Consider the following 25,212-nt stretch of genomic DNA (forward strand, 5'->3'; position numbering starts at 1 on the left):
GCCCCCCCAAAAAGAGTCTGTCACTGTTTCCACTGTTTCTCCATCTATTTGCCATGAAGTGAGGGGACCGGATGCCACTGATCTTAGTTTTCTGAATGTTGAGTTTTATGCCAACGTTTTCACTCTCCTCTTTCACTTTCATCAAGAGGCTCTTTAGTTCTTTTCGCTTTCTGCCATAAGGGTGGTGTCATCTGCATATCTGAGGTTATTGATATTTCTCCCGGCAGTTTTGCTTCCAGCTTGTGCTTCATCCAGGCCGGCATTTCTCATGATGTACTTACTCTGCATATAAGCTAAATAAGCAGGGTGATAATATACAGCCTTGACATACTCCTTTCCCGATTTGGAACCAGTCTGTTGTTCCATGTCTGGTTTTAACTGTTGCCTCTTGACCGGCATTCAAATTTCTCAAGAGGCAGGTCAGGTGGTCTGGTATTCCCATCTCTGTAAGAATTTTCCAGTTTACTGTGATCTGCACAGTCAAAGGCTTTGGCATAGTCTATAAAGCAGAAATAGATATTTTTTCTGGAACTTGTTTTTTTGATGCTTGATTGGATGTTGGCAATTTGATCTCTGGTTCCTCTGCCTTTTCTAAAACCAGCTTGAACAACTGGTAGTTCACGGTTCACGCACTGTTGAAGCCTGGCTTAGAGAATTTTGAGCATCACTTTACTAGCATGTGAAATGAGTGCAATTGTGCAGTAGTTTCAGCATTCTTTGGCATTGCCTTTCCTTGGGATTGGAATGAAAACTGACCTTTCCAGTCCTGTGGCCACTGCTGCTGAGTTTTCCAAATTTCCTGGCATATTGAGTGCAGCATTTTCACAGCATCATCTTTTAGGATTTGAAATAGCTCAACTGGAATTCCATTACCTCCACTAGCTTTGTTTGTAGTGATGCTTCCTAAGGCCCACTTGACTTCACATTCCAGGAATAGATAAGAAAGCCTTCCTCAGTGATCAGTACAAAGAAACGGAGGCAAACAACAGAATGGGAAAGACTAGAGATCTCTTCAAGAAAATTAGAGATATCAAGGGAACATTTCATACAAAGATGAAAGTAGAAGCTGAAAGTAATTACTTTGGGGAAAAAGTGAGATGACTTACGAGTGAGAATATAAAGAGCCACCTCTCATCTACTCACTAGGTTCCTGCCGGGCTAGAGACCAGATGTGAAATTCTTAACTGTCTGGAAACTGAACCGTGACCTTCCATTCTTTGCTCTACTATCTCTAATGTCTTATCATGCACAACTAGTGCCCTTTCTTTTTAGGTCAGTTTAAGTTTGATGCGATTTATTATTGTTCAGTCGCTCAGTCGTGTGCGAGGATTACCTGGATCTAAAATCATCCCAACTGACACAGTGGATATTAGCCAAGCCTACAAGAGGAAATTGTTCAGAAAAATTATTTTCTTTTCAAACTCAGAATTAAAAAATGAAATACAAGGATTAAACATATGAAGAAAGAAATTGAGTTTTCATTTTCCCAGAAAAGATAAATAAGATAATGGTCAAAAGTTAATACATATGGAGTATTTCAGGAACTCTGCTTGGTGGGTTACATCAGTTAACCCTCACAACAAACCTAGAAAATATTAATCCCTTTCTATAGAGGAGAAAATTGAAGATTATTAACACTAAGCAACTTGCCCAAGGTCATACCCTTAGAGATTGGCTGAGGAAGCATTCATAATTCACATTAGTTGACTCCAGAGCCTACATACCAAATATTTAAGGACAGCTGAAGATAAATACACATTAGCTATTTTTCTTCATGAAGATGAAATCCAAGCCTTTTCTTGAGCATGAAAAGAATAGAAAGGAAAAAAAAACTTGAAAATCATGATTAAAATTATGAATAACCAGTACTGTCTTACAATGGCAGGGAGACTCCTTTGTTTTATACATAAAGAAATCAAAGCCCAGAAAGGGGAAACAAACTGTCAAAAGATGTTGTGCACTGAGTATTAGAGTCAGTAATGAAACTCAAATAGTTCAGCTCTTCTAACTCCTAAAGCACTTTTCATTTCACCAAACACTACCTTTCCCTTCAACTCCTATACTGTATCTCCAATACACATGGCTGAGGGGATGGAGGGTGGGAGGATGGGCTGGGGTATACACGTGCATGAAATGAACAAAGAAAGAAAAATATGAAGAATTACTAAAAGAGACTCCCAGAGTCAGTCAGTCAGTTCACTTCAGTCGCTCAGTCGCGTCCCACTCTTTGCGACCCCGAAGACTGCAGCATGCTAGGCTTCCCTGTCCATCATCAACTCCCGGAGTTTACCCAAACTCATGTCCATTGAGTCACTGATGCCATCCAACCATCTCCTCCTCTGTCGTCCCCTTCTCCTCTCACCTTCAATCTTTCCCAGTATCAGGGTCTTTGCAAATGAGTCAGCTCTTCGCATCAGGTGGCCAAAGTACTGGAGTTTCAGCTTCAACATCAGTCCTTCCAGTGAACACCCAGGACTGATCTCCTTTAGAATGGACTGGTTGGATCTCCTTGCAGTCCAAGGGACTCTCAAGAGTCTTCTCCAAAACCACAGTTCAAAAGCATCAATTCTTCGGCACTCAGCTTTCTTTATAGTCCAATTCTCACATCCATACATGACTACTGGAAAAAGCAGAGATATTACTTTGCCAACAACGGTCCGTCTAGTCAAGGAAATGGTTTTTCCAGTAGTCATGTATGGATGTGAGAGCTGGACTCTCAGAGTAGTACTATCATATTCAATACTTTTTAGTTGCTAAGCTTTGATGTGAGCAAATAGAGTCCCTTGGACTGCAAGGAGATCAAACTAGTCAATACTTTAGCCACCTAGCCACCTGATGTGAAGAAATGACTCACTGGAAAAGACTCTGATTCTGGGAAAGACTGAAGGCAGGAAAGAGGGACATCAAAAGATGAGACGGTTGGACGGCATCACCAACTTGAAGGACATGAGTTTGAGCAAGCTCCAGGAGTTGGTAATAGACAGGGAAGCCTGGTGTGCTGCAGTCCATGGGGTTGCAGAGATTAAGACACGCTTTAGTGACTGAACACCACCACCACCACCACCACTGGGATTATTCTGCCATATGGTAGTTTTATTCCTAGTTTTTTAAGGACTCTCCATACTGATCTCCATAGTGGCTATATCAATTTACATTCCCAACAACACTGCAAGAGTATTCCCTTTTCTCCATACCTCTCCAGTATTTACTGTTTGTACATTTTTTGATGATGGCCATTTTGACTGGTATGAGGTGGTATCTCATTGTAGTTTTGATCTGCATTTCTCTAATAATGAGCAATGTTGAGCAACTTTTCATGTGTTTATTAGCCATCTGCATGTCTTCTTTGGAGAAACGTCTGTTTAAATCTTTTGCCCACTTTTTGATTTGATTGTTTGTTTTTCTAGTATTGAATTGTATGAGCTGCTTGTATATTCTGGAAATTAATCTTTTGTCAGTTGTTTCATTTGCTATTATTTTTTCCCATTCTGAGGGTTGTCTTTTCACCTTGTTTGTAGTTTCCTCTGCTGTGCAAAAGCTTTTACGTTTAATTAGGTCCCACTTGTTTATTTTCGTTTTTATTTCCATTACTCTAGGAAGTTGGTCATAGAAGATCTTGCTGTGATTTATGTCATAGACTGTTCTAAGTTTTCCTCTTAAGAGTTTTATAGTTTCTGGTCTTACATTTAGGTCTTTATTCCATCTTTATCTTTGTGTATGGCATTCTTTTACACGTAGCTGTCCAGTTTTCCCAGCACCACTTAATGAAGAGTTTATCTTTGCCCCATTGTATATTCTTGCCTCTTTTGCCATAGCTGTGTGGGTTTATCTCTGGGCTTTCTATCTTGTTCCATTGGTCTATATTTCTGTTTTTGTGCCAGGATCAGTGTGTCTTGATGACTGTAGCTTTGTAGTATAGTCTAGAATCAGAAAGGTTGATTCCACCAGCTCCATTCTTCTTTCTCAAGATTGCTTTGGTTATTTGGGAGTCTTCTGTGTTTCCATATGAATTGTGAGATTTTTTGTTCTAGTTCTGTGAAAAATGCTATTGGTAATTTGATAGGGATAACAATGAATTTGCAGACAGAATTTGATACTATAGTCATTTTCACAATATTGATTCTTCCAACACAAGAGCATGGAATATCTCTCTATCTGTTTATGTCATCTTTGATTTCTTTCATCAGTGTCTCACAGTTTTCTATACACAGCTCTTTTGTCTCCTTAGGCAGGTTTTTCCTAAGTATTTTATTCTTTTTTGCTGCAATGGTAGGGGATTACGATGATTTTTTTCATTTGCGTTTGGCTCATGAGGCACCTGCTTACTGAGCTTTTCTGCCTTTCCACTTTGCTTTAAGCTGAAGCTCTAATACTCTGGCCACCTGATGTGAAGAACTGACTCATTCGAAAAGACCCTGATGCTGGGAAAGACTGAAGGCAGGAGGAGAAGAGGATGACAGGGGATGAGATGGCTGGATGGCAGGCATCAATGACTCAATGGATTTGAGCAAGCTCAGGGAGTTGGTGATGGGCAGAGAAGCCTGGCGTGCTACAGTCCACAGGGTCGCAAAGAGTCAGACACAACTGAACGACTGAACTGAACTGAATTTGCTTCAAATGCCAAATTACTGTAGAATTGTTGATGCTGAATTCTTCGGCAACTTTTTGTGTAGTTGTAAGAGGATCAGCTTTGGTGACTGCTCTCAAATTGGTTGTTGTCAGCTTCCAATGACCAGCCACTGTGTTCCCTATCTTCAAGGCTATTATTTCCTTTGCAAAACTTCTTGAACCACCACTGCATTGTACATTGGTTAGCAGTTCCTGGGCCAAATGCATTGCTGATGCTGTGAGTTGTCTCCACTGTTTTACGATGCATTTGGAACTTAGAAAGTTCCAAAGAGAAATCGCTCAAATTTGCTTTTTGTCTAACATAATTTCCCTAGTCTAAAATAAATATAAAATAAATAGCAAGTAATAAGTCACTAGCAAAAAAACATATAGCAAGAAATGTGCATTAAAATGATGTATAACCACATTTATTTAAGAATGTATTCCAATATTAAAGAGCAAAATTCAACAATGCAAACCTACAATTACTTTCGCACCAACCTAATATTAACCTTGAGTCATCTGACAATACTCTACATGTACTCAAGAGAATTACTCTTATCAGTTCCAAGTATCAAAGTCAAAGACAGGAGGGAGACAAGAAGATGACCTCACACCAAGAGACAATATCTGGATTCCCACAACCCACTTATTCTCCTTCCTGGGAAGAATAATTTTCATCAATTAAGGTAATATAACAGTTTTCTCATTTATCTATAACAATTTCCATAAAATCTCAAGTCTCTAAAACAGTGTTTGGATGAAAATGAGCACAGCACTGGCTTACTCTGCAATGTCGAGGTATCCACAGGAAGCAGCTGCATGCAGAGGTATCCAGCCTTCATTATCAGGTTGGTTAATATTCGCTCCATTTTCTACCAGAAACTTCACCATATCGACATTGTCATCAATGCAAGCCTAAAAACAGAACAGAAAGCAGGATCAGAAAAACTCTGAATCAATACACATCAACAGAATAAAATTACTATCCTGGAGCTTTCATAACAAATACTTTCTAAAAGGCAGTCTGCTGCTATCTTGACTGTATTTCTATCAAGCAGGTAAATGGTACTATAAATTTTAATAACACTTGCTTAGATACACAGAACAATACTATATAAAACTAGACTTCTTATGCCAACCCCATGACAAAAACAAGTACATGCCAACATGAAAACAATCAAAACATTATAATTAAGTACTAATAATACACTCTATAGCAGTGGTTCCCAAAATGTGATCTGTTTAGGGAAGAGGGATCCTTTCAGAGAGTTGACAAGATCAAAACTATTTTTATACTACTACTAAGATGGCATTTCCTCTTTACACTATGTTGACATGTGTACTTGATGGTGCAAAAGTGTTAGTTATGAACATGCTTGTGTCTAAGCACAATCCAAGGCACTCTACTGTCACTGTATTCACAGCTATACACTCACAGGTTTATTTTTTCCCACAAGCCATTCTTACTTATGTATGTCCTTGACAATGCAGTAAAAACTATAAATCATATTAAATTTTGACTCAACTATACATCTTTTAAATATTTTGTGAAACAAGATAGGAAGCATGCATCAAGATTTCTTCCAAGTATAATGACTGCCCTGAAGAAAAATACTTGTATAATTTGCAAGCTGATCTAGCCACTTTTTCCATAGAATACCATTTTCTAAAATAATTTTGTTGGGGTATGTTTACAATGTTGTGTTCATTTCAGGGGTACAGCAAAGTGCACCTGTTATACATAGAACCACTCTTTTTCAGATTTTTTCCCCATACAGGCTACAATGGAATATGATTTTTACTTAAATGACAAATTATAGTTAGTCTAGCTTGGGCTGTGGCAGAAACTTTCTTGAAAATGAGCAAAGTAGGTCTGTCAAAACAACTAAAAGTATTTATTACTAATGATAAATTCAAGTTTTCAGGAGAAAACGAATTAGTTACTTTAAAAATGACATTTACTTAACAGAGGTAAAGCCCTGCTTTAACTCGTTTAAAATGAATTAATAAATACATAAAGTCCTTCCCTGGTGGCTCAGTGGTAAAGAATCTGCCTGTCAATGCAGGAGACGTGGGTTCAATCCCTGGGTCGGGAAGAGCCCCTAGAGAAAGAAAGGCAACCCACTCCAGTATTCTTGCCTGGAGAATTCCATGGACAGAGGGGCCTGGTAGGCTATAGTCCATGGGGTCGCAAAAGAGTCAGACACGACTTAGCGACTAAACAACAAATTGTAAATAGTAATATATACAAACCACAGAAACAAGTTTCTTTGAAGTCCTTCATAATGCTGTATCCTCAGCACTTTATATTGTTCTCTGCATGTGGTAAGGGCTCCATAAATGAATAAATGAACAAGAAAGCTAAGATTCAAAGAGACTAATTAAGTAGGTTGAATAAGCCACAGAGGTAGGAAATGACAGAGCTGAAATTCTATCACAGATGTTCAGATTCCCCAAAATAAGCTCCTTCCACACTTAACACCATGTTGACAGATGTTCCTGTTTCATCAACTATTTCTCATCTGTTTGCAGTTTCTGAAACAGGGTATCATACATTCTAGGCACTAAATAGGGCTTTCCTGGTAGCTTAGCTAGTAAAGAATCCACATGCAATCCAGGAGACCTAGGTTCGATTCCTGGGTTGGGAAGATCCCTAGGAGGAGGGCATGGTAACCCACTCCAGTATTCTTGTCTTGGAGAATCCCCATGGACAGAGGAGCCTGGTGGGCTACAGTTCATGGGGTTACATAGAGTCGGACACGACTGAGCGACTAAGCACAGCACATCACAGGCACTTAAGTGTTTGCTGTATAAGTAAAACAATTTTCCTTTACCTATCACAGAAACAAAGAAAAATACTTTTAGTAGCTTCTTCCTTGGGGGAAAAAGACAAAGTTAGTGTCAAGAAAAGTACTAAGGACAAAGTACTTCACACCTGAAGCAGGAAAATTCTGACAGGTGTTGGATGTAGGCTCCAGTTCTGACTCTGCCATAAATACTGTAGCTGGGAACAAGTAATTTAATCTTTCAGGGCTTTGTCTTTCAGGTGGAGGAAAGAATTTGATGGGTTACATATCTCTAAAATTCCCTGACATATTTACATTCTTATATATTTATGATTCTTCCATTTGGAACAAGATGGCAAGATCCCAAAGTGCCCAAATAGTACATACAGCAAATGGTAAATGAATATATAAGGAATATTCATATAAAGTTTGAGAATACACTGCTTGGGAAAAGAATTGTGTTTTTCAAGGAGCAGTGATTAAAGGGTAGGAGAAATGTGAGGATCGCAGCTGTCTGATAACAAGAGAAGAAACATCCAAATTTTACTCGATTAGGAAATAGCTTATAAAATGTTATTTGAGATAGCTAATGACTCACAGTTACTTAAATAATACAGACCTATTTATAAGTTTAATCATTAATTTTCCTTGGGAAAAGATACTAAATTCTATTCTCTCTTTCAACCTCTCAATTCCTATCGGCGCCAGAACAGTCCTCTGATGTTTATCACTGCTATAAAAATATAAAACCCTACCTGATAAATGTGTTTAATACAAATATGACTGTTTTTTTAAAAATGGAGAAAATTTCAAATAAGACATTAAAGAGATATGGGAAATGCTCACAACATATAAGTTTATTAAGATGTAAAATAGTTTGCCTGATTATAATTTTACTGAAAAAGGACACAAAGGATTAGAAGAATATACAATAAAATTAATAGTCCTTATCACTGGTTGTGAGACAATGAATAATTTTTATTCTTTAAATTTTTATTTATTTTCAAAATGTTTATCATAGGCAATGCTTACATAAAAAGAAAATCTAAGCCTTGGTTCTTAAAAATATTAAATCTATTGTGTTGTAATATGGAGAAATACCAAACTGCTGGTAAAAGTGTAAAATTTATATAACCCCTTTAGAAAACCATTTGACAATATCTACTCAAGTTATAGTACTGTTAAATAAATGGGGTGGGATGTATGTGCATATGGGGAGATTCTACTCATGTAACAGAATCCTATACATCAATGAAAAAAGAACAAACTAATGCTACCTTCAACAACATATGTAATCCTCTCAGACTATATGTGAGTGAAAAAAGGCAGACACAAAGGATACAAACTGTGAATTTCCAGGCAAAACTAATCTCCAGTTATAAAGCTCAGAATCATGGTTAACTCTGTGGGGAAACAATGGAAAGAGCATGAGGGAGCTTTTGGGAAGACTGAAAATGTTCCCCAGCTTTCTGATTTTTATATAGACATGTACAAATGTAAAAATTCACTGAATTATATGCCGTATACTTTATTATATGTAAATTATACTTCAATTTTAAAAGCTAAAAAAATTAAGAACTAGCATGTATTAGAAACCTACTGTGCATTATCTTCAGTATAAAACATTTCATTTCTCCTTTCCTAAATTGTACATGCTATCAAGTTGATGTATGACAGAAAACAACAAAATTCTGTAAAGCAATTATCCTTCAATTAAAAAATTAACAAATTTTAAAAATAAATAGTATAAAAAAATAAATTGTACACGTTAAAACATGTCTTCCTTTATCTATCTCCTGCCTCCTGCAGTTCCAAGTATCAAATGGAATCTCTTTTTTAACTGATAACCCTTTAAATATTATGAGTTCTCCCTGCCACCCAAATTCTCACATATTCTTTTTAAGTATCTGGCTACTCTTCAAATTATATATGCTAAAAAGTACATATGCCAATGCCAAAAGAATAGAAAAGATCACTTTAGTATAGAATGCTAGCTCATGAACAACAATTACAAAAGGGTATAATAGCAGTGGGTAGGAAGTACTAAAATATCCTTGGGAACATAAAAAGATCTTGTGATTAAGATGGTCCATATAGGTCTCATAAGAATATACATTTAAGCAACAGTTTGAAGATTGCATAGGAGTTGTTCAATTCAGCTAGAACATCACTGAGTAAAGGCACTATGATTTTAAAAAATGCATGGAATAACAGAACAGCAAGTCATGCAAAAGGTATATAATATCTGTAAATTATGAAACAGAATAAGGCTAGGTGCTAAAAGGTCTGAATATATTGCAGGTAAAAGATCTAAACATTAAGGCACAGGTGACAGGATTTGACATTAGAGGTAGCTTTTGATCTGCTTTTTATTCTACTCATCAAGAAAACCTGGAATATTTATATCAGTAATAGTGGCTCAATTCAGGCAGTAGGGGCAAGTAGAGGAAAACACTGTCAAGTTTCAGGAAGATGATGTTTGAAAAAGCTATTCAGAGTTTACAAGCAGAGGGTTAACATGATCAGATTAGTATTTCAGGAAGATTACTGGGAACAGTATGAAGAGGGAAGAGCCTGACCTGAGCAACAGTTATTCAGAATGAATATATATTAAAAGAGAAATTTAGGACAAAACGTACAAGGCTTAATTAAAGATTGGATACGAAGGATGAGGAACAGGAGGAGGTCATTCATGAACATAAACACCACAGGTTTGAAAAACAAGTTGAAGAAAGATGATTTTAGCTTTGGATATGCTGAATTTCTAATCATGCATTTCCAGGGGCCAACTGGATATGCAAATCTAGAGCTTAAAAACAAATGTGGGATGAAAATATAATTTGGGAATTACCTGCATTAAGGTAATAATTAAAATAATGGAACTTGGAATCATTCAGGGAGAGAATGTAGAGAAGTGATTTCTATGAAAATAGTTAAAAGAAAGGTTAAGATTAAGTTATAATCATTATATTCTTCCTGGAAGACAAAGATATTTGTGTTATTTTAATCAGTCAGTTAAAGAGCATTCTCAAGAAGCTTACCATGTAGCATGGCATTCAAATACACAAGTAAATAATAATATAAAAAGGAATATAATAAATATATGGCTGCATATTTATTATGAAAGCTAAGAAAAGGAAGAATGGTTGTCATCATGGAATATGTCCTGGAGGAGGCTCTACACACGAGTTTAACAGATGATCCAGTAACAGAGTCACATATGGGGCATATGTGTAACATAAAGGCGGGATCCAGAACAGGGTCTTATTTGCCATCTTATGAGTAACTCTTTGACACCGAAGATAAAAGAGTCTCAGAACAAATGACTAATTTTTAAAGTTTCTCTATTTTGAGAAGGTGACTACCCTAGCTCTTTGAAAAAAACATAAAAAGTTATTTCTCAATAAATGAAATGTTGCTGATTTTGATTTTAAATGTTTAAGGTCAGCATAATGTAAGAAACATCAACAAAAATACCTAAAGCTGGTAATATTAAATCCGCTTTTGCCTTTCTTTACATGTTTTTGAAACGTTTAAATATAAATTAAATGCTAAAACACTGTTATAAGACATACATTATAAATGAATCTCAAGTTTGTGGTGTAAATTGTTCAGTGAATTCTCCTGAACATTTACAAAGCATACACAAGAAACTGGCAGGCATGCCCATAAAAATATTGTTGCTAAGAAAATCAAAAGCTACCACATGCAGCACATTAAGAGATACAGAACTTGCTGACTTTAAACAGTTGACTAAATATGGTCAGTATATTAAGTCATACATGGAAAGAAAGAGAGTGACTCAACTGTACTTCTAAAATCTTATCTGACATGATTTATCTGAAGTTTTTCTACATATCCCAAGCTATTACCAGTAACAGATGATTATGTGAAGACACTTTTGTCATTTAATTCCAGGTACAGGCAGCTTTGTCAACTTGAGCTACAATCAATTTCAAAAAACTAGTTCAAGTACATAAAACATCTGTTTTTATTGAAAACAGGGCCTACTTATTTTTCTCAGCAAGTTAGCACAAGGACAACTTTGTTTCCCACTCATTTTTAGGAAAAAGTTGAAACACCTAATAAAAAAGGACTGAATTATAAATAGCTGCACAAAATTGGCTCTAAAAAGACAGAATCCATGCCTTAAAGACATTATGTATGGGTTAGGCATGGGAGTTGAAAATCACTGCATTTCATTTCTAGAAGAGATAAAAACAAATGTATTTAGCAACTCTGTAATGCAATTAAGTAAAATCACAATTACAAAATTAGAGGCATTTGAAATAAATTCTAACATGTTATATTCCTTTTCATGAAGGTGGTTTTGCTCAATGTACAGACTCTAGAGCCACACTGGGATTAATCCAGTTCTGCCAGTAGGCTAGTTGTTGTTGAGTCAATTATATACATAACATCCTGTATGCCACAAATTCCTCTGGAAAATGAGGACAATAACAGTACCTACTTCAAAAGTTTACTATGAGAGGTATATGAATTAATACATAAATTGCTTACTGCAGTACTTTTCAAATAGTAGGTGCTATTCTGTTTATATCAACACATAATCTGAAAGCTAAATCATCACCATTTAAATTATTCTCTTTTTATATTCTAATCCAAAACTTACTATTTCATCCCTTATAAATGACAAAATAAAGTTAAATGATAGGGACTTGTCAAATATTCCTTGTCGTACCACTTTGGGTATAAGTCCTATCCACCAATATTTCTATGAAGATGATTAAATTTTAAAAGATTCACTAAGAAAATTTTTGGGATTTCAAACCTCCTTCCAACAAATTACATACAGTGCAGGAGGGTAAAACAAAGGAAATGATTTGGTTGTATAAATGTAATACAACAACTTGGGTAAAAATATATAATTATAATAATTAGATGAAGTGAATACAGTTTGCATCTAATCATTAGTGACATAATTATGATAGGCAAAAGACAAATTAACCTGAATACAGAAGTCCTCTAAAACAGTTTCCACTTCCTTGAAATAACTCTTTATGGCTCTTAGTAAGGAAAACTTAGTTCTGCTCAACTGGTGGGAACAGAAATTTGTAGATATACCAGGAAATAGTCCAAGGCCTAAGCATTCAGGGTGATATAGAAATCAGTGAGTGTTCATAAAGAGGAAGTAAACTGGAGACACCCAAACAAACTTTCTATTTTAAAGGAAACTGAATTTGGACATATCAAAGGAGGAATTACAGATGTAGTTTATACAAGAAAAACAATGAAGAGCTCCAAGCAGTACTCCCTTAACAATAAAAAATAAATACCTTGGTCTTGCATTGAGACTGACAACTGAGCATATACAATCTTAGGAGATCACCTGTTTTATATTTTTTAACTAATAAGATTAATTCTTTACTTTTTTTAATTGGTAGAAAATTGCTTTACAATGTTGTGTTGGTTTCTGCCATACAACACCAGTCACAGTTATATATATCCCCTCCTCTTGAGCCTCCCTCCCCTCACCATCCCACTCTCCAAGGTCATCAGGTCATCACAGAGTGCTAGGCTGGGCTCCATATGTTATACAGCAACTTCCCACTATTTACACATGATAGTATATATATATGTCAACGCTATTTTCTCAACTCGTCCCACCCCCACCTTCCCCAGTCCATTCTCTACTAGGTTCATCAGTACCAGTTTTCTAGACTTCATGTATATGCATTAATAAACAATACTTGCTTTTCTCTTTCTCACTTCACTCTGTGTAACAGGCTCTAGGTTCATCTACCTCACTACAACTGACTCAAATTCATTCCTCTTCATGGCTGAGTAATTTTCCATTTGCATATATGTACCCCATCCTCTTTACCCATCCGTCAATGGACATCTAAGTTGCTTCCACGTCCTGGCTACTGTAACTATTGCTGCAATGAACACTGGGGTAGCTCAATTATTATATTTAATTATGAAAGTAAGTTCAGCACTGCATTTTAGTTAAATGACTTTATTTTTTGGCCTTTCTTATTATATAAGCAGATAGGATATAGGTGTAAAAGTAAAGGCCTAGTCTTATCATAAATAACATTCAAATTATAAAATGAAAGAATAAATTCAAAACAGATTAGACACAATGGCTAAATGATGGGAAATTTTTCATTTGAAAAAAGAAAAATTCAGACTTATGTATATACAATATCCATAGGAGATACAATGCCTGACAAGGAGACGATCCAATTTATATTTGTGGATTCAATGAACTGGACAAGGCAAAGGGACTATAACAAAAATGCACATTTTTTTTTGAGACCTCTCCTCCCACAAGACAAAAAAGTTTCTAGGGCAAAAGTATAGTCACCCATTGGTATTTGTGGGAGACTGGTTCCAGAACCCCCTGCAGGTACCAAAATCTGCAGATGCTCAAGTCCTTACTATAAAATCAGGGTAGTAGTTGATTATAACCTGTGCACATCCTCCAGTATACTTTAAATCATCTCTAGGCTACTTAAAATACATAATACAATGTAAATGGTTGTAAATACAATGTAAATGCTACATAAATAGTTGAAAGCTTGTGGCAATTTCAATTTTCTGGAACTTTGTGGAATTTTTCTGTGAACGATTTTCAACCCTGAATGGTTGAATCTTTGGATGTAGAGGAGCGCTGACTATAATCCAAGCACTACTTAAACATTCATTCATACACCCAACACGTATTACACTAAGTATCTGAATGAGAATGCCAAAACTTGGAACCATACTTGGTTCTTAAAAACACACCTTGTATGTATTCTTATTCCATAGGTGTTATTTCCTTTATTGAGATCTATAAAGCAGTAAGTTAAACTTAGATCTTTAGATGCCAAAGACTTTCATTAGAGGACTTAATAAGGGAAAAATATCACTTCTAGAGTTTAGAATCCTTGTCTATGCTGTGCTAAATCACTTCAGTCATGTCCAGACTCTTTGTGGACCCTATGGACTGTAACCCACCATGCTCTTCTGTTCATGGGATTCTTCAGGCAAGAATACTGGAGTGGGTTGCCATGCCCTTCTCCAAGGGATTTTCCCAACCGAGGGAGTGAACCTGCATCTCTTATGTCTCCTGCATAGGCAGGTGAGTTCTTTACCACTAGTGCCACAAGGGAAGAAAGAATATAAAATGTTAAACTTTGGGATTATTCTTTGACACATAACTTTCATTGACTGCCTACTACACATAAAGCATTGAGCCATTCATTTTGATGGATACAAAGACCAGCACTAGAGAGTATATTCTTTTCGATTCCTTTATGAACACTGCCTGTCATTTAGCAAGTACACAATACATGTAAAATGAATAAAAAAAATGCTAATCTCTCCTTAATGAGTAGGTGTCTATGACCTACTGTGTGTACACGTACATAAAACTGTACTAAGTACTATATCAGACATGCTGTCTTTATTACTTTCCATGTATTCTCACAACTGGATTATTATCCTTTAAAAACAGAAATTATCTTATATACCCCACAATACTTAACAGTGCTACTTAATAAATTTTTCTTAATGGACTAAAACAAATAATCATGGAGTACTGTTCTCAGGATGCCTATAATATACTTAGGAAAGTAAGATAAGCAGATAAGGGAAAACAGTAAGCAATTTAAAAGCAGCACAGCATTAAAACAGGAAAAGTCAGCATGTGAGCAGAGATGAGTTAAAGAAAACTTTTTATAGAAAATCTTTTGCTAGGTTTCATTACTGTCTGAATGCTGGAGATAAAACACAGCTACAAGTACCTATTTTCTTTGTTGAATACCTGTATCAGACATAATCACACACTGACCTAAAGGTGTTTAATCAATGGATATATACCAGTAAGAAAATAGTTTCAGGGGAAGTAATAAAAGCTCTTACATATTATTTTATTCAATTAAATTAACAACAATAGGTTACAAAGGAGTATGTATAATGATTCAACTCTTGCAACTGATATTCAAGACTCTGGAAGAATACAGACATACCTTGTTTTATTGTGTTTCAAAGACACTAAATACTTTTACACTGCAGATACTGCATGTTTTCTTTTTAACAAACTGAAAGCCCGTGGCAATCCTGAGTCAAGCAAGTCTGTTACTGCTGTTTTTCTCACTCTGTGTCTCTGTGTCATGCTCCAGTAGTTCTCCCAATATTTATAATTTTCCCATTATTGTTTGTTCTGATAGTCTATAATCAGTTATCTTTGATGCTAATATTGCAAAAACACTATGACTCACTGAAGGCTCACAACAGCATTTTTGAGCAATAAATTTATTTTTTAATTAAAGTATATACAATTTTTTAAAGACACAGTGCTATTCCACAGTTAACAGACTACACTATAGTGTAAACACAACCATGATGTGCATTACGAAACCCAAGAATTCATGTGACTTGCTATATGTGTATATTCATTTTACTGCAGCGGCCTGGAACCGAATCTGCAATTTCCCTGCAATATACCTCTATATGTCAAATGTTAATCATCAGAAGTCAGTTATTGAGCTAATTTCCAGAAACTCTACAGTAAGCCTGTAAAATTCTTATGGCTTTCCAAACAAAACAAAGAATTCACATAGTCAGCTATCTCATTGTTTACTAATGGCTTTCTTCAGTACTCAGCAAAATATATGGCTAATAAATAGCCCGGAGTCTTCATTAATTTAATAAATATTTATTAAGTGCCCACTATAGCCAGACACCATTCCAGCAGTTAGGATTACACTGGGGAAGGATATAAACCAGATTTCTCCATTCACTGAGCTTATAAAGTCCAGCAGGCAAGAAAGGTAACTAAACAATAACAATAGGTAGGATAAATGCTATGGACTTAACTAGAGTACTGAACCTAGATTTGGAAGAAAGAGAGGAGGAATCAGAATCTCTGAGAATGCTGCTCAGGAATTTCCACTTTAAATTGGTTCCCCATCTAACTGTAAAAACACACTATATTAAGAACCACAGATATCCATGGTAACTGAAGCTAGAGAAATAAACAAGGCACCAAATAGCATATGTAAAATGTAATCAGAAAAGACTGTATCAAACCTGCAGAGCTATGAGTATTTAAGAAAGGGGAGACCAAATAAAAGGGAAGAAAAAATAAAAACTTAAAAAAAAACTACATAGGTATGCAAGTATGCAAAAATCCAGGTAGAGAGAGCAGTGTGAAAGAAAACGCAAGTTGATAAAATAAAGGAAATGCCCCATATTTTGATGCTATTTACCAACACATTGGAAAAAAAAAAAAAAGAGATCAAAAAGTAAGATGATAAACCCTATTTAGCAATAAACCCAAACAATTAAAATAAATTCAGAAATCAAGAAAAAATGGTCAAAACTCTTAAAAGTGAATCAAAAATAATGCAACTATTATAAATTCTAACCAGGTAGAAATATTAATACAATTAACAAAATAACACTGGGGAAAGAAGAGCAAACATGGATGAGTACTGAATTCCGGACCTTTCCTAATGATAAGTACAATCTTTCTAAAACTGGAACATGGTTCAAAAAACTCCTACTGCAATGTATTATTCATAGCCAAATACTTCGTAATTACAAAGAAAATTTAGGTTAAAATTTATCTAAAATTTAACCGTAACTTCAGTACGCAGCTTTTTTATTTTGACAAAAATGAAAGCAAAACTCAATTTTATCCTTTTGAATTAAAACAGTATACGCAATATGTCCTTTTAATTTAAAGTATGTCACAGGATTCACAGAGAGATTCTACAATAAAGCTCCCTAAATGAATGATAATTATTTAATGGATAATCAACATCCATTATTACTTTTTTGGGGGGAAGGGGGTATATAGCACATTTCCAAGTCTAAAGTTAAAAAGCAGCCAACCTCTTCCTGTAATAAATTCAGTCTAAAAAAAATAAAAAAATAAAAAAATAAATTCAGTCTAATCAGAAACATATATATAAGGTAAAAATTAAAAAACAATAACCTCTCTAATCTAAAATTCTACTCATTCTACTAAACATGGATTATCTCAGCATCAGTTCAGTTCAGTTCAGTCGCTCAGTCGTGTCCGACTCTTTGCGACCCCATGAACCACAGCACGCCAGGCCTCCCTGTCCATCACCAACTTCCAGAGTTCCCCAAATTCACATGCATCAAGCTGGTGACGCTATCCAGCCATCTCATCCTCTGTCATCCCCTTCTCCTCCTGCCCCCAATCCCTCCCATCAAGGTCTTTTCCAGTGAGTCAACTCTTCGTATCAGGTGGCCAAAGTACTGGAGTTTCAGCTTCAACATTAGTCCTTCCAGTGAACACCCAGGACTGATCTCCTTTAGAATGGACTGGTTGGATCTCCTTGCAGTCCAGGGGACTCTCAAGAGCCTTCTCCAGCACCACAGTTCAAAAGCATCAATTCTTTGGCGCTCAGCTTTCTTTATAGTCCAATTCTCACATCCATACATGACCACTGGAAAAACCATAGCCTTGACTAGATGGACCTTTGTTGGCAAAGTAACGTCTCTGTTTTTGAACATGCTATCTAGGTTGGTCATAACTTTCCTTCCAAGGAGTAAGCGTCTTTTAATTTCATGGCTGCAATCACTATCTGCCGTGATTTTGGAGCCCCCCCAAAAAAAGTATGACACTATTTCCACTGTTTCTCCATCTATTTCCCATGAAGTGATGGGACCAGATGCCATAATCTTAGTTTTCTGAATGCTGAGCTTTAAGCCAACTTTTTCACTCTCCTCTTTCACTTTCATCAAGAGGCTTTTTAGTTCCTCTTCACTTTCTGCCATAAGGGTGGTGTCGTCTGCATACCTGATTGATATTTCTCCCGGCAATCTTGATTCCAGATTGTGTTTCTTCCAGCCCACCGTTTCTCATGATATACTCTGCATAGATAAATAAGCAGAGTGGCAATATACAGCCTTGACATACTCCTTTTCCTGTTTGGAACCAGTCTGTTGTTCCATGCCCAGTTCTAATTGCTGCTTCCTGAGGTTTCTCAAGAGGCAGGTCAGCTGGTCTGGTATTCCCATCTCTTGAAGAATTTTCCACAGTTTATTGTGATCCACACAGTCAAAGGCTTTGGCATAGTCAATGAAGGAGAAGTATATGTTTTTCTGAACTCTCTTGCTTTTTCCATGATCCAGTGGATGTTGGCAATTTGATCTCTGGTTCCTCTGCCTTTTCTAAAACCAGCTTAAACATCTGGAAGTTCACGGTTCACGTATTGCTGAAGCCTGGCTTGAAGAATTTTGAGCATTACTTCACTAGCATGTGAGATGAGTGCAACTGTGTGGTAGTTTGAGCATTCTTTGGCATTGCCTGTCTTTGGAATTGGAATAAAAACTGACCTTTTCCAGTCCTGTGGCCACTGCTGAGTTTTCCAAATTTGCTGGCATATTGAGTGCAGCTCTTTCAAAGCATCATCTTTGAGGATTTGAAACAGCTCTACTGGAATTCCATCACCTCACTAGCTTTGTTCGCAGTGATGCTTTCTAAGGCCCACTTGACTTCACATTCCAGGGTGTCTGGCTCTAGGTGAGTGATCACACTATTGTCATTATCTGGGTCATGAAGATCTTCTTGTAGAGTTTTCTGTGTATTCTTGCCACCTCTTAATATCTTCTGCTTCTGTTAGGTCAATATCATTTCTGTCCTTTATCGAGCCCATCTTTGCATGAAATGTTCCCTTGGTATCTCTAATTTTTTGAAGAGATCTCTAGTTTTTCCCATTCTGTTGTTTGCCTCCATTTCTTTGTATTGATCACTGAGGAAGGCTTTCTTATCTCTCCTTGCTCGTCTTTGGAACTCTGCATTCAGATGCTTATCTTTCCTTTTCTCCTTTGCTTTTTGCTTCTCTTCTTCTCACAGCTATTTGTAAGGCCTCCTCAGAGCCATTTTGCTTTTTTGCATTTCTTTTCCATAGGGATGGTCTTGATCCCTGTCTCCTGTACAATGTCACAAATCTCTCTTCACAGTTCATCAGGTACCTAGACCATTCAGGTATCACATAAATCAAATCCCTTACGATTATACGGTGGAAGTGACAAATAGATTCAAGGGATTAGATCTGATAGAGTACTTGAAGAACTATGGATGGAGGTTCGAAACACTGTACAGGAAGCAGTGATCAAGATCATTATCAAGAAAAAGAAACACAAAAAGGGAAAATGGTTGTCTGAAGAGGCCTTACAAATACCTGAGAAAAGAAGAGAAGCCAAAGGCAAAGGAGAAAAAGAAAAATATACCTATTTGAATGCAGAGTTCCAAAGAATAGCAAGGAGAGATAAGAAAGCCTTCCTCAATGATCAATGCAAAGAAATAGAGGAAACCAATAGAATGGGAAAGACTAGAGAGCTCTTCAAGAAAATTAGAGATACCAAGGGAATATTTCATACAAAGATGGGCTCGATAAAGGACAGAAATGGTATGGACCTAACAGAAGTAGAAGATACTAAGAAGAGGGGGCAAGACTATACAGAAGACCTATACAAAAAAGATCTTCATGACCCAGATAACCATGATGGTGTGATCACTCACGTAGAGCCAGACATTCTGGAATGCGAAGTCAAGTGTGCCTTACGAATTATCACTACGAACAAAGCTAGTGGAGGTGATGGAATTCCAGTTGAACTATTTCAAATCCTAAAAGATGTTGCTTTAACAATGCTGCACTCAATATGCCAGCATATTTGGAAAACTCTGCAGTGGCCACAGGACTGGAAAAGGTCAGTTTTCATTCCAATCCCAAAGAAAGGCAATGCCAAAGAATGCTCAAACTATTGCACAAATGCACTCATCTCACACGCTAGAAAAATGCTCAAAATCCTCCAAGCCAGGCTTCAACAGTATGTGAACCATGAACTTCCAGATGTTCAAGCTAGATTTTGAAAAGGCAGAGGAACCAGAGATCAAATTGCCAACATCTGGTGGATCACTGAGAATGCAAGAGAGTTCCAGAAACCATCTACTTCTGCTTTATTGACTATGCCAAAAACTTTGACTATGTGGATCACAATGAACTGTGGAAAATTCTGAAAGAGATGACAATAGCAGACCTCCTGACCTGCCTCTTGAGAAATCTGTATGATAGTCAAGAAGCCACAGTTAGAATTGGACTGTTTCAACGACAACAGACTGGTTCCAAATCAGGAAAGGAGTATGACAAGGCTGTATATTGCCACCGTGCTTATTTAACTTATGCAGAGTACATCATGAGAAACTCTGAGCTGGATGAAGCACAGCTAGAAGTAAAACTGCTGGGAGAAATATCAATAACCTCAGATATGCAGATGACACCACCCTTATCGCAGAAAGTGAAGAGGAACTAAAAAGCCTCTTGGTGAAAGTGAAAGAGGAGAGTGAAAAAGTTGGCTTAAAACTCAACATTCAGAAAACTAAGATCATGGCGTTTGGTCCCATCACTTCATAGCAAATAGATGGGGAAACAGTGGAAACAGTGACAGACTTTATTTTGGGGCTCCAAAATCACTGCAGATAGCAACTGCAGCCATGAAAAGGCACTTACTCCTTGGAAGAATAGCTGTAACCAACCTTGACAGCATATTAAAAAGCAGAGACATTACTTTGCCAACAAAAGTCTGTCTAGTCAAAGCTATAGTTTTTCCAGTTGTCATCTACGGATGTGAGAGTTGGACTGTAAACAAGGCTGAGTGCCGAAGAATTGATGCTTTTGATCTGTGGTGTTGGAGAGAACTCTTGAGAGTTCCTTGGACTACAAGATCAAATCAGTCAATCCTAAAGAAAATTAGTTGTGAATATTCATAGGACAGATGCCGAAGCTCTAATACTGTGGCCACCTGATGTGAAAAACTGACTAATTTGAAAAGACTCTGATGCTGGGAAACACTGAAGGCAGGAGAAGGGGACGACAGAGGATGAGATGGTTGGATGTCATCACCGCCTCGATAGACATGATTTTGAGTAAGCTCTGGGAGTTGGTGATGGACAGGGAGGCCTGGTGTGCTGCAGTCCATGGGGTCACAAAGAGTCAGACACAACTGAGTGAAAGTGAAAGTCAATCAGTTGTGTCCGACTCTTTGCAACCCCATGGACTCTACAGTCCATGAAACTCTCCAGGCCAGAATACTGGACTGAGTAGCCTTTCCCTTCTCCAGGCGATCTCCCCAAACCAGGGATCGAACCCAGGTCTCCCACACTGTAGGCAGATTCTTTACCATCTTAGTCACAAGAGAAGCCCAAGAGTACTGGGGTGGGTAGCTCATCCCTGCTCCAGCAGATCTTCCTGACCCAGGAATCAAACCAGGGTCTCATGAATTGCAGGGAGATTCTTTACCAACTGAGCTATCAGGGAACTGAATTTTCCATTGCATAATTAATTCATTTGACCACTTTCCCAAAACTGCTGCAAAAATATGTATTTTATATTTACAGATTATAGAGTTTTGACATTCCTTTACATGTACTAGTCAAAAGAGAAAGTAAAAAGGCAGAAATAAAAGCACCTAAATTTTCAATTTGCCTTCTGAAACAGTCACTACACAGCCCTTCTGAAAGCAATTCATTAAAAAAATTTACTGTACTATTTTCCAAACCATGTCCATTAAACTACTAACATGAAATGGTTTAAATGGTCTTTAGTAAAAGTGTTCTTAAAAATAGTTAAATTTAGGAAACAATGGATTAAACGGATTTCTTTACAGCAGAACTTGCCAGCAAATCTCTTTTTTCCCACTGACATCTATTTTTATCACCAAAATCTATTTTTATGTTCAAGTTAAGGCAGACAATCCAGTGTGGGAACGACTGTACCATATATACAATGTATCTGTAACATAATAAATAAGTGTACCACTGTACTGTGAATTCCAAGTCTCTCACAGATATTCCATAATGAATAAATACACAATTTTAAACTACTTTTCACCTTTAAGGGAAAAATTTTATATGCACCAATAACTGCATGGAATCAAGAAACTTCTGGAAGGTTTTTGGTTGTTTTTATCTAAACTAGACAATCAATAATTAACTTGGCTAACAACACATTGCAAATGAGATTTTCACCTTTTGAAGCTTTTCCAGCTACCTAAAAGACTTTGACACACATAGGCATCTCCGTCAGAAAGAGAAGCTACAAAATTCTGCTAAAGGATCTTTAGATAAAACAAAACACAGTGCTAAAACCCTAACAAAGCACACTCTCTTGCTCCATCACAAAAAGGCAGGTTCACAGGAAGAAGGGGTTGAGCCCAGTTACCAAGAAAAGTAAACTGATAAAAATTCAGTTCTTTCAGATCTTAAGAATTAACTATGGCAGCTTGGGACTGCCATAGTGAGGAAGACAACAGGAACCCACGAGTAATGGCTGAGCACTACTAGGCCTTACAGTGTGCTGTGCTGTGCTTAGCTGCTCACTCGTGTCCGACTCTGAGACCCCGTGGACTGTAGCCCATCAGGCTCTTCTGTCCATGCGGATTCTCTAGGCAAGGATACTGGAGTGGGTTGCCATTCCCTCCTTTGGGGGATCTTTCCAATTCAGGGACTGAACCTAGGTCTCCTGCATTGCAAACAGATTCATTACTGTCTGAGCCAGCAGGAAAGCCCATGAATACTGGAGTGGGTAGCCTATCCCCTCTGCAGGGGATCTTCCCAACCCAGGAATCGAACCAGAAGTCTCCTGCACTGCAGACGGATTCTTTACCAGCGGAATTACCAGGGAAACCCTTATAGATTTCTCCTCAAATTAGCCACTTTAATCCTTTATTTCTGACTTTTCCAGCCTATGTTCATGTAGATAGAGTTAAATTATTCCCTTCTTCCATTTTCTGTAGCACTGTGAACACAAATGTCCTAATATGCTTAAAACATTGTGTTATAATTATCTACCCATTCTCCTCTGCATTCATTTTCCTCTCTTCCTGCTTTCAAGACTATGAGCTCTAAAAGCAAGGACCCTATTTTGTATTCACAGGATAGTATCTAGACTACTTAGGCATTCAGTTTCAGTTCAATTCAGTTCAGTTCAGTCGCTCAGTCATGTCCGACTCTTTGCGACCCCACAGACTATAGCCTGCCAGGCTCCTCTGTCCATGGGGTTTCCCAGGCAAGAATATTGGAGCGGGTAGCCATTCCCTTCTCCAGTGGATCTTCCTGACTCAGGGATCGAACCCAGGTCTCCTGCATTTCAGGCAGATTCTTTTCCACTGAGACAGCAGGGAAGCCCACAGATGACTGTACTAAAAAAAAACAACAACAAAAAACAGATGACTATATCAGAAATCAGTTTTTCCATGTCATATCTGACTTACCACAGTAGATAAGTTACAAAACATTTTGCAATCTTCTTATGTTAGGGGGAATAATACTTTCTCATTTTACTACAGGACAAATGTAACTAAGAATTTTAGTATCTATTAATCCAAAGTATTAAACTATTTTGCAGCTAAATGTACAAATGAGTGATACAGATCACTCAGAAAAGTAACATTCTTCAAACCAAAAAGATGACTGGAGCCGATTATGATCATACCAGGGTTAAGAGATAAGCTTTTGTTTTAGCAGCCCTCTGCTGTTACCACTGCTGCTCTTGAATGGCTACACCTTTCTCACCTTATCAGTTAGCAGGAATTCCAAGGCAGGAAAGGCTCCAAGTAATTAATCACTTCACTTAGCTAACACCCGCCTTTAGTGAGACCTGAACTTCCTAACTGTTCCATATGCAGATATGATCTCCTTCCCTCCTCTATAGTTAGAGAAAATAAACCAAAACTACTTTTCACTTTCCTTTTAGAAAAATCAAATTATATAACCAATATCATGTAATGTTTTGTTAAAAATAACATTAGCATTCTAGCCTAAAACTACTGCCACAAAAGGAATTCCTTTTTTGTGTAAGAGAGAGTCCCAATGCACATAAGGTTCTCAGTAATTTAGCTACTGTGGTAATAACGGCAGCCAAGAAGAGAGCACTGAAGACAAAGTGAAGGCCAGCTAGATTTTTTTTTTTTTTCTTTTTTGGAGTGGTGCCTTGCATTTCACTGAAAGTCTAAAAGCTAAGTCTTGACCATATAAGGCTTTGGGATTCCCACGGACAGAAATGCCTAAGCAACAGTCAAATCCAGTCAAAACCTTTAAATACATGAAACACAGGCACTAAACTATCGTTGACTATTTATCTTCTACCGTTATTTTTTCTTCTAGTTTCATTTAAATATATTCTTACAGATAATCCCAAAAGTGTTCCTGTAAACCATTATGATCAAATCCACAAAGTTAAAATATATAAAAAGTATATATAAATCACAGAAAATTCCTTAAAAAACAACTTTTGATGGAAATCCTCCTAAAGTCTGTTAACACGTTCCTTTCTCATTTAAAAAACATACAAAAGAATGAATTTCATTTTTCTCTATTAACTCATTATGGTGTCCACTATTAAACTCTTGATGTTATATAACATTGTCCTTTTAGCCCAGTCAATAGTATATACAGCTAAAATGATACCTAACGTGCTTTCTGGGAATCATGTGCTTTTAATAGGCTTTCTGCTTTCTATTTTGCTTCCATCTGTCACCTCCTGGAACTACCTGATAGTATCCTGTCTCCATCTTAATTTGTAGCTCTTAATTTGCCAAACATTAAAAAGAAAAAAAAAAAAAAACCTGAGCCTAAAATAAGAGTATGTAGAAATTATGTGAGGACTTCTAAGTAAATAAAAGTACTTGTGCTTAAGCATGTAGGTTCCGTAACATCTGTTCCACTTCCATGAATCATGCTTATTTTCCAGCAATTTAAGTCATAAAGTTTCCAATAAGAGAAAAATGATTAGAGAAATTACATAGAAGGCTATTCAAGTAATAT

The 25,212-nt window shown here is 36.9% G+C and overlaps 1 protein-coding gene across 1 annotated transcript in view; it reads right to left on the reverse strand.

Annotated features, from left to right (window-relative positions):
• PPP1R12A (protein phosphatase 1 regulatory subunit 12A) overlaps positions 1 to 25,212 on the reverse strand; it is a 166,751-nt gene that overhangs the window by 100,459 nt on the left and 41,080 nt on the right. The window contains exon 2 of the mRNA XM_052639588.1: positions 5,396 to 5,526. Coding sequence (XP_052495548.1) covers positions 5,396 to 5,526 — 131 coding nt within the window. The remainder of the gene's footprint in view (positions 1 to 5,395; positions 5,527 to 25,212) is intronic.

Source organism: Budorcas taxicolor, chromosome 5 (assembly GCF_023091745.1).
Source record: "Budorcas taxicolor isolate Tak-1 chromosome 5, Takin1.1, whole genome shotgun sequence".
Lineage (NCBI taxonomy): Eukaryota > Metazoa > Chordata > Mammalia > Artiodactyla > Bovidae > Budorcas > Budorcas taxicolor.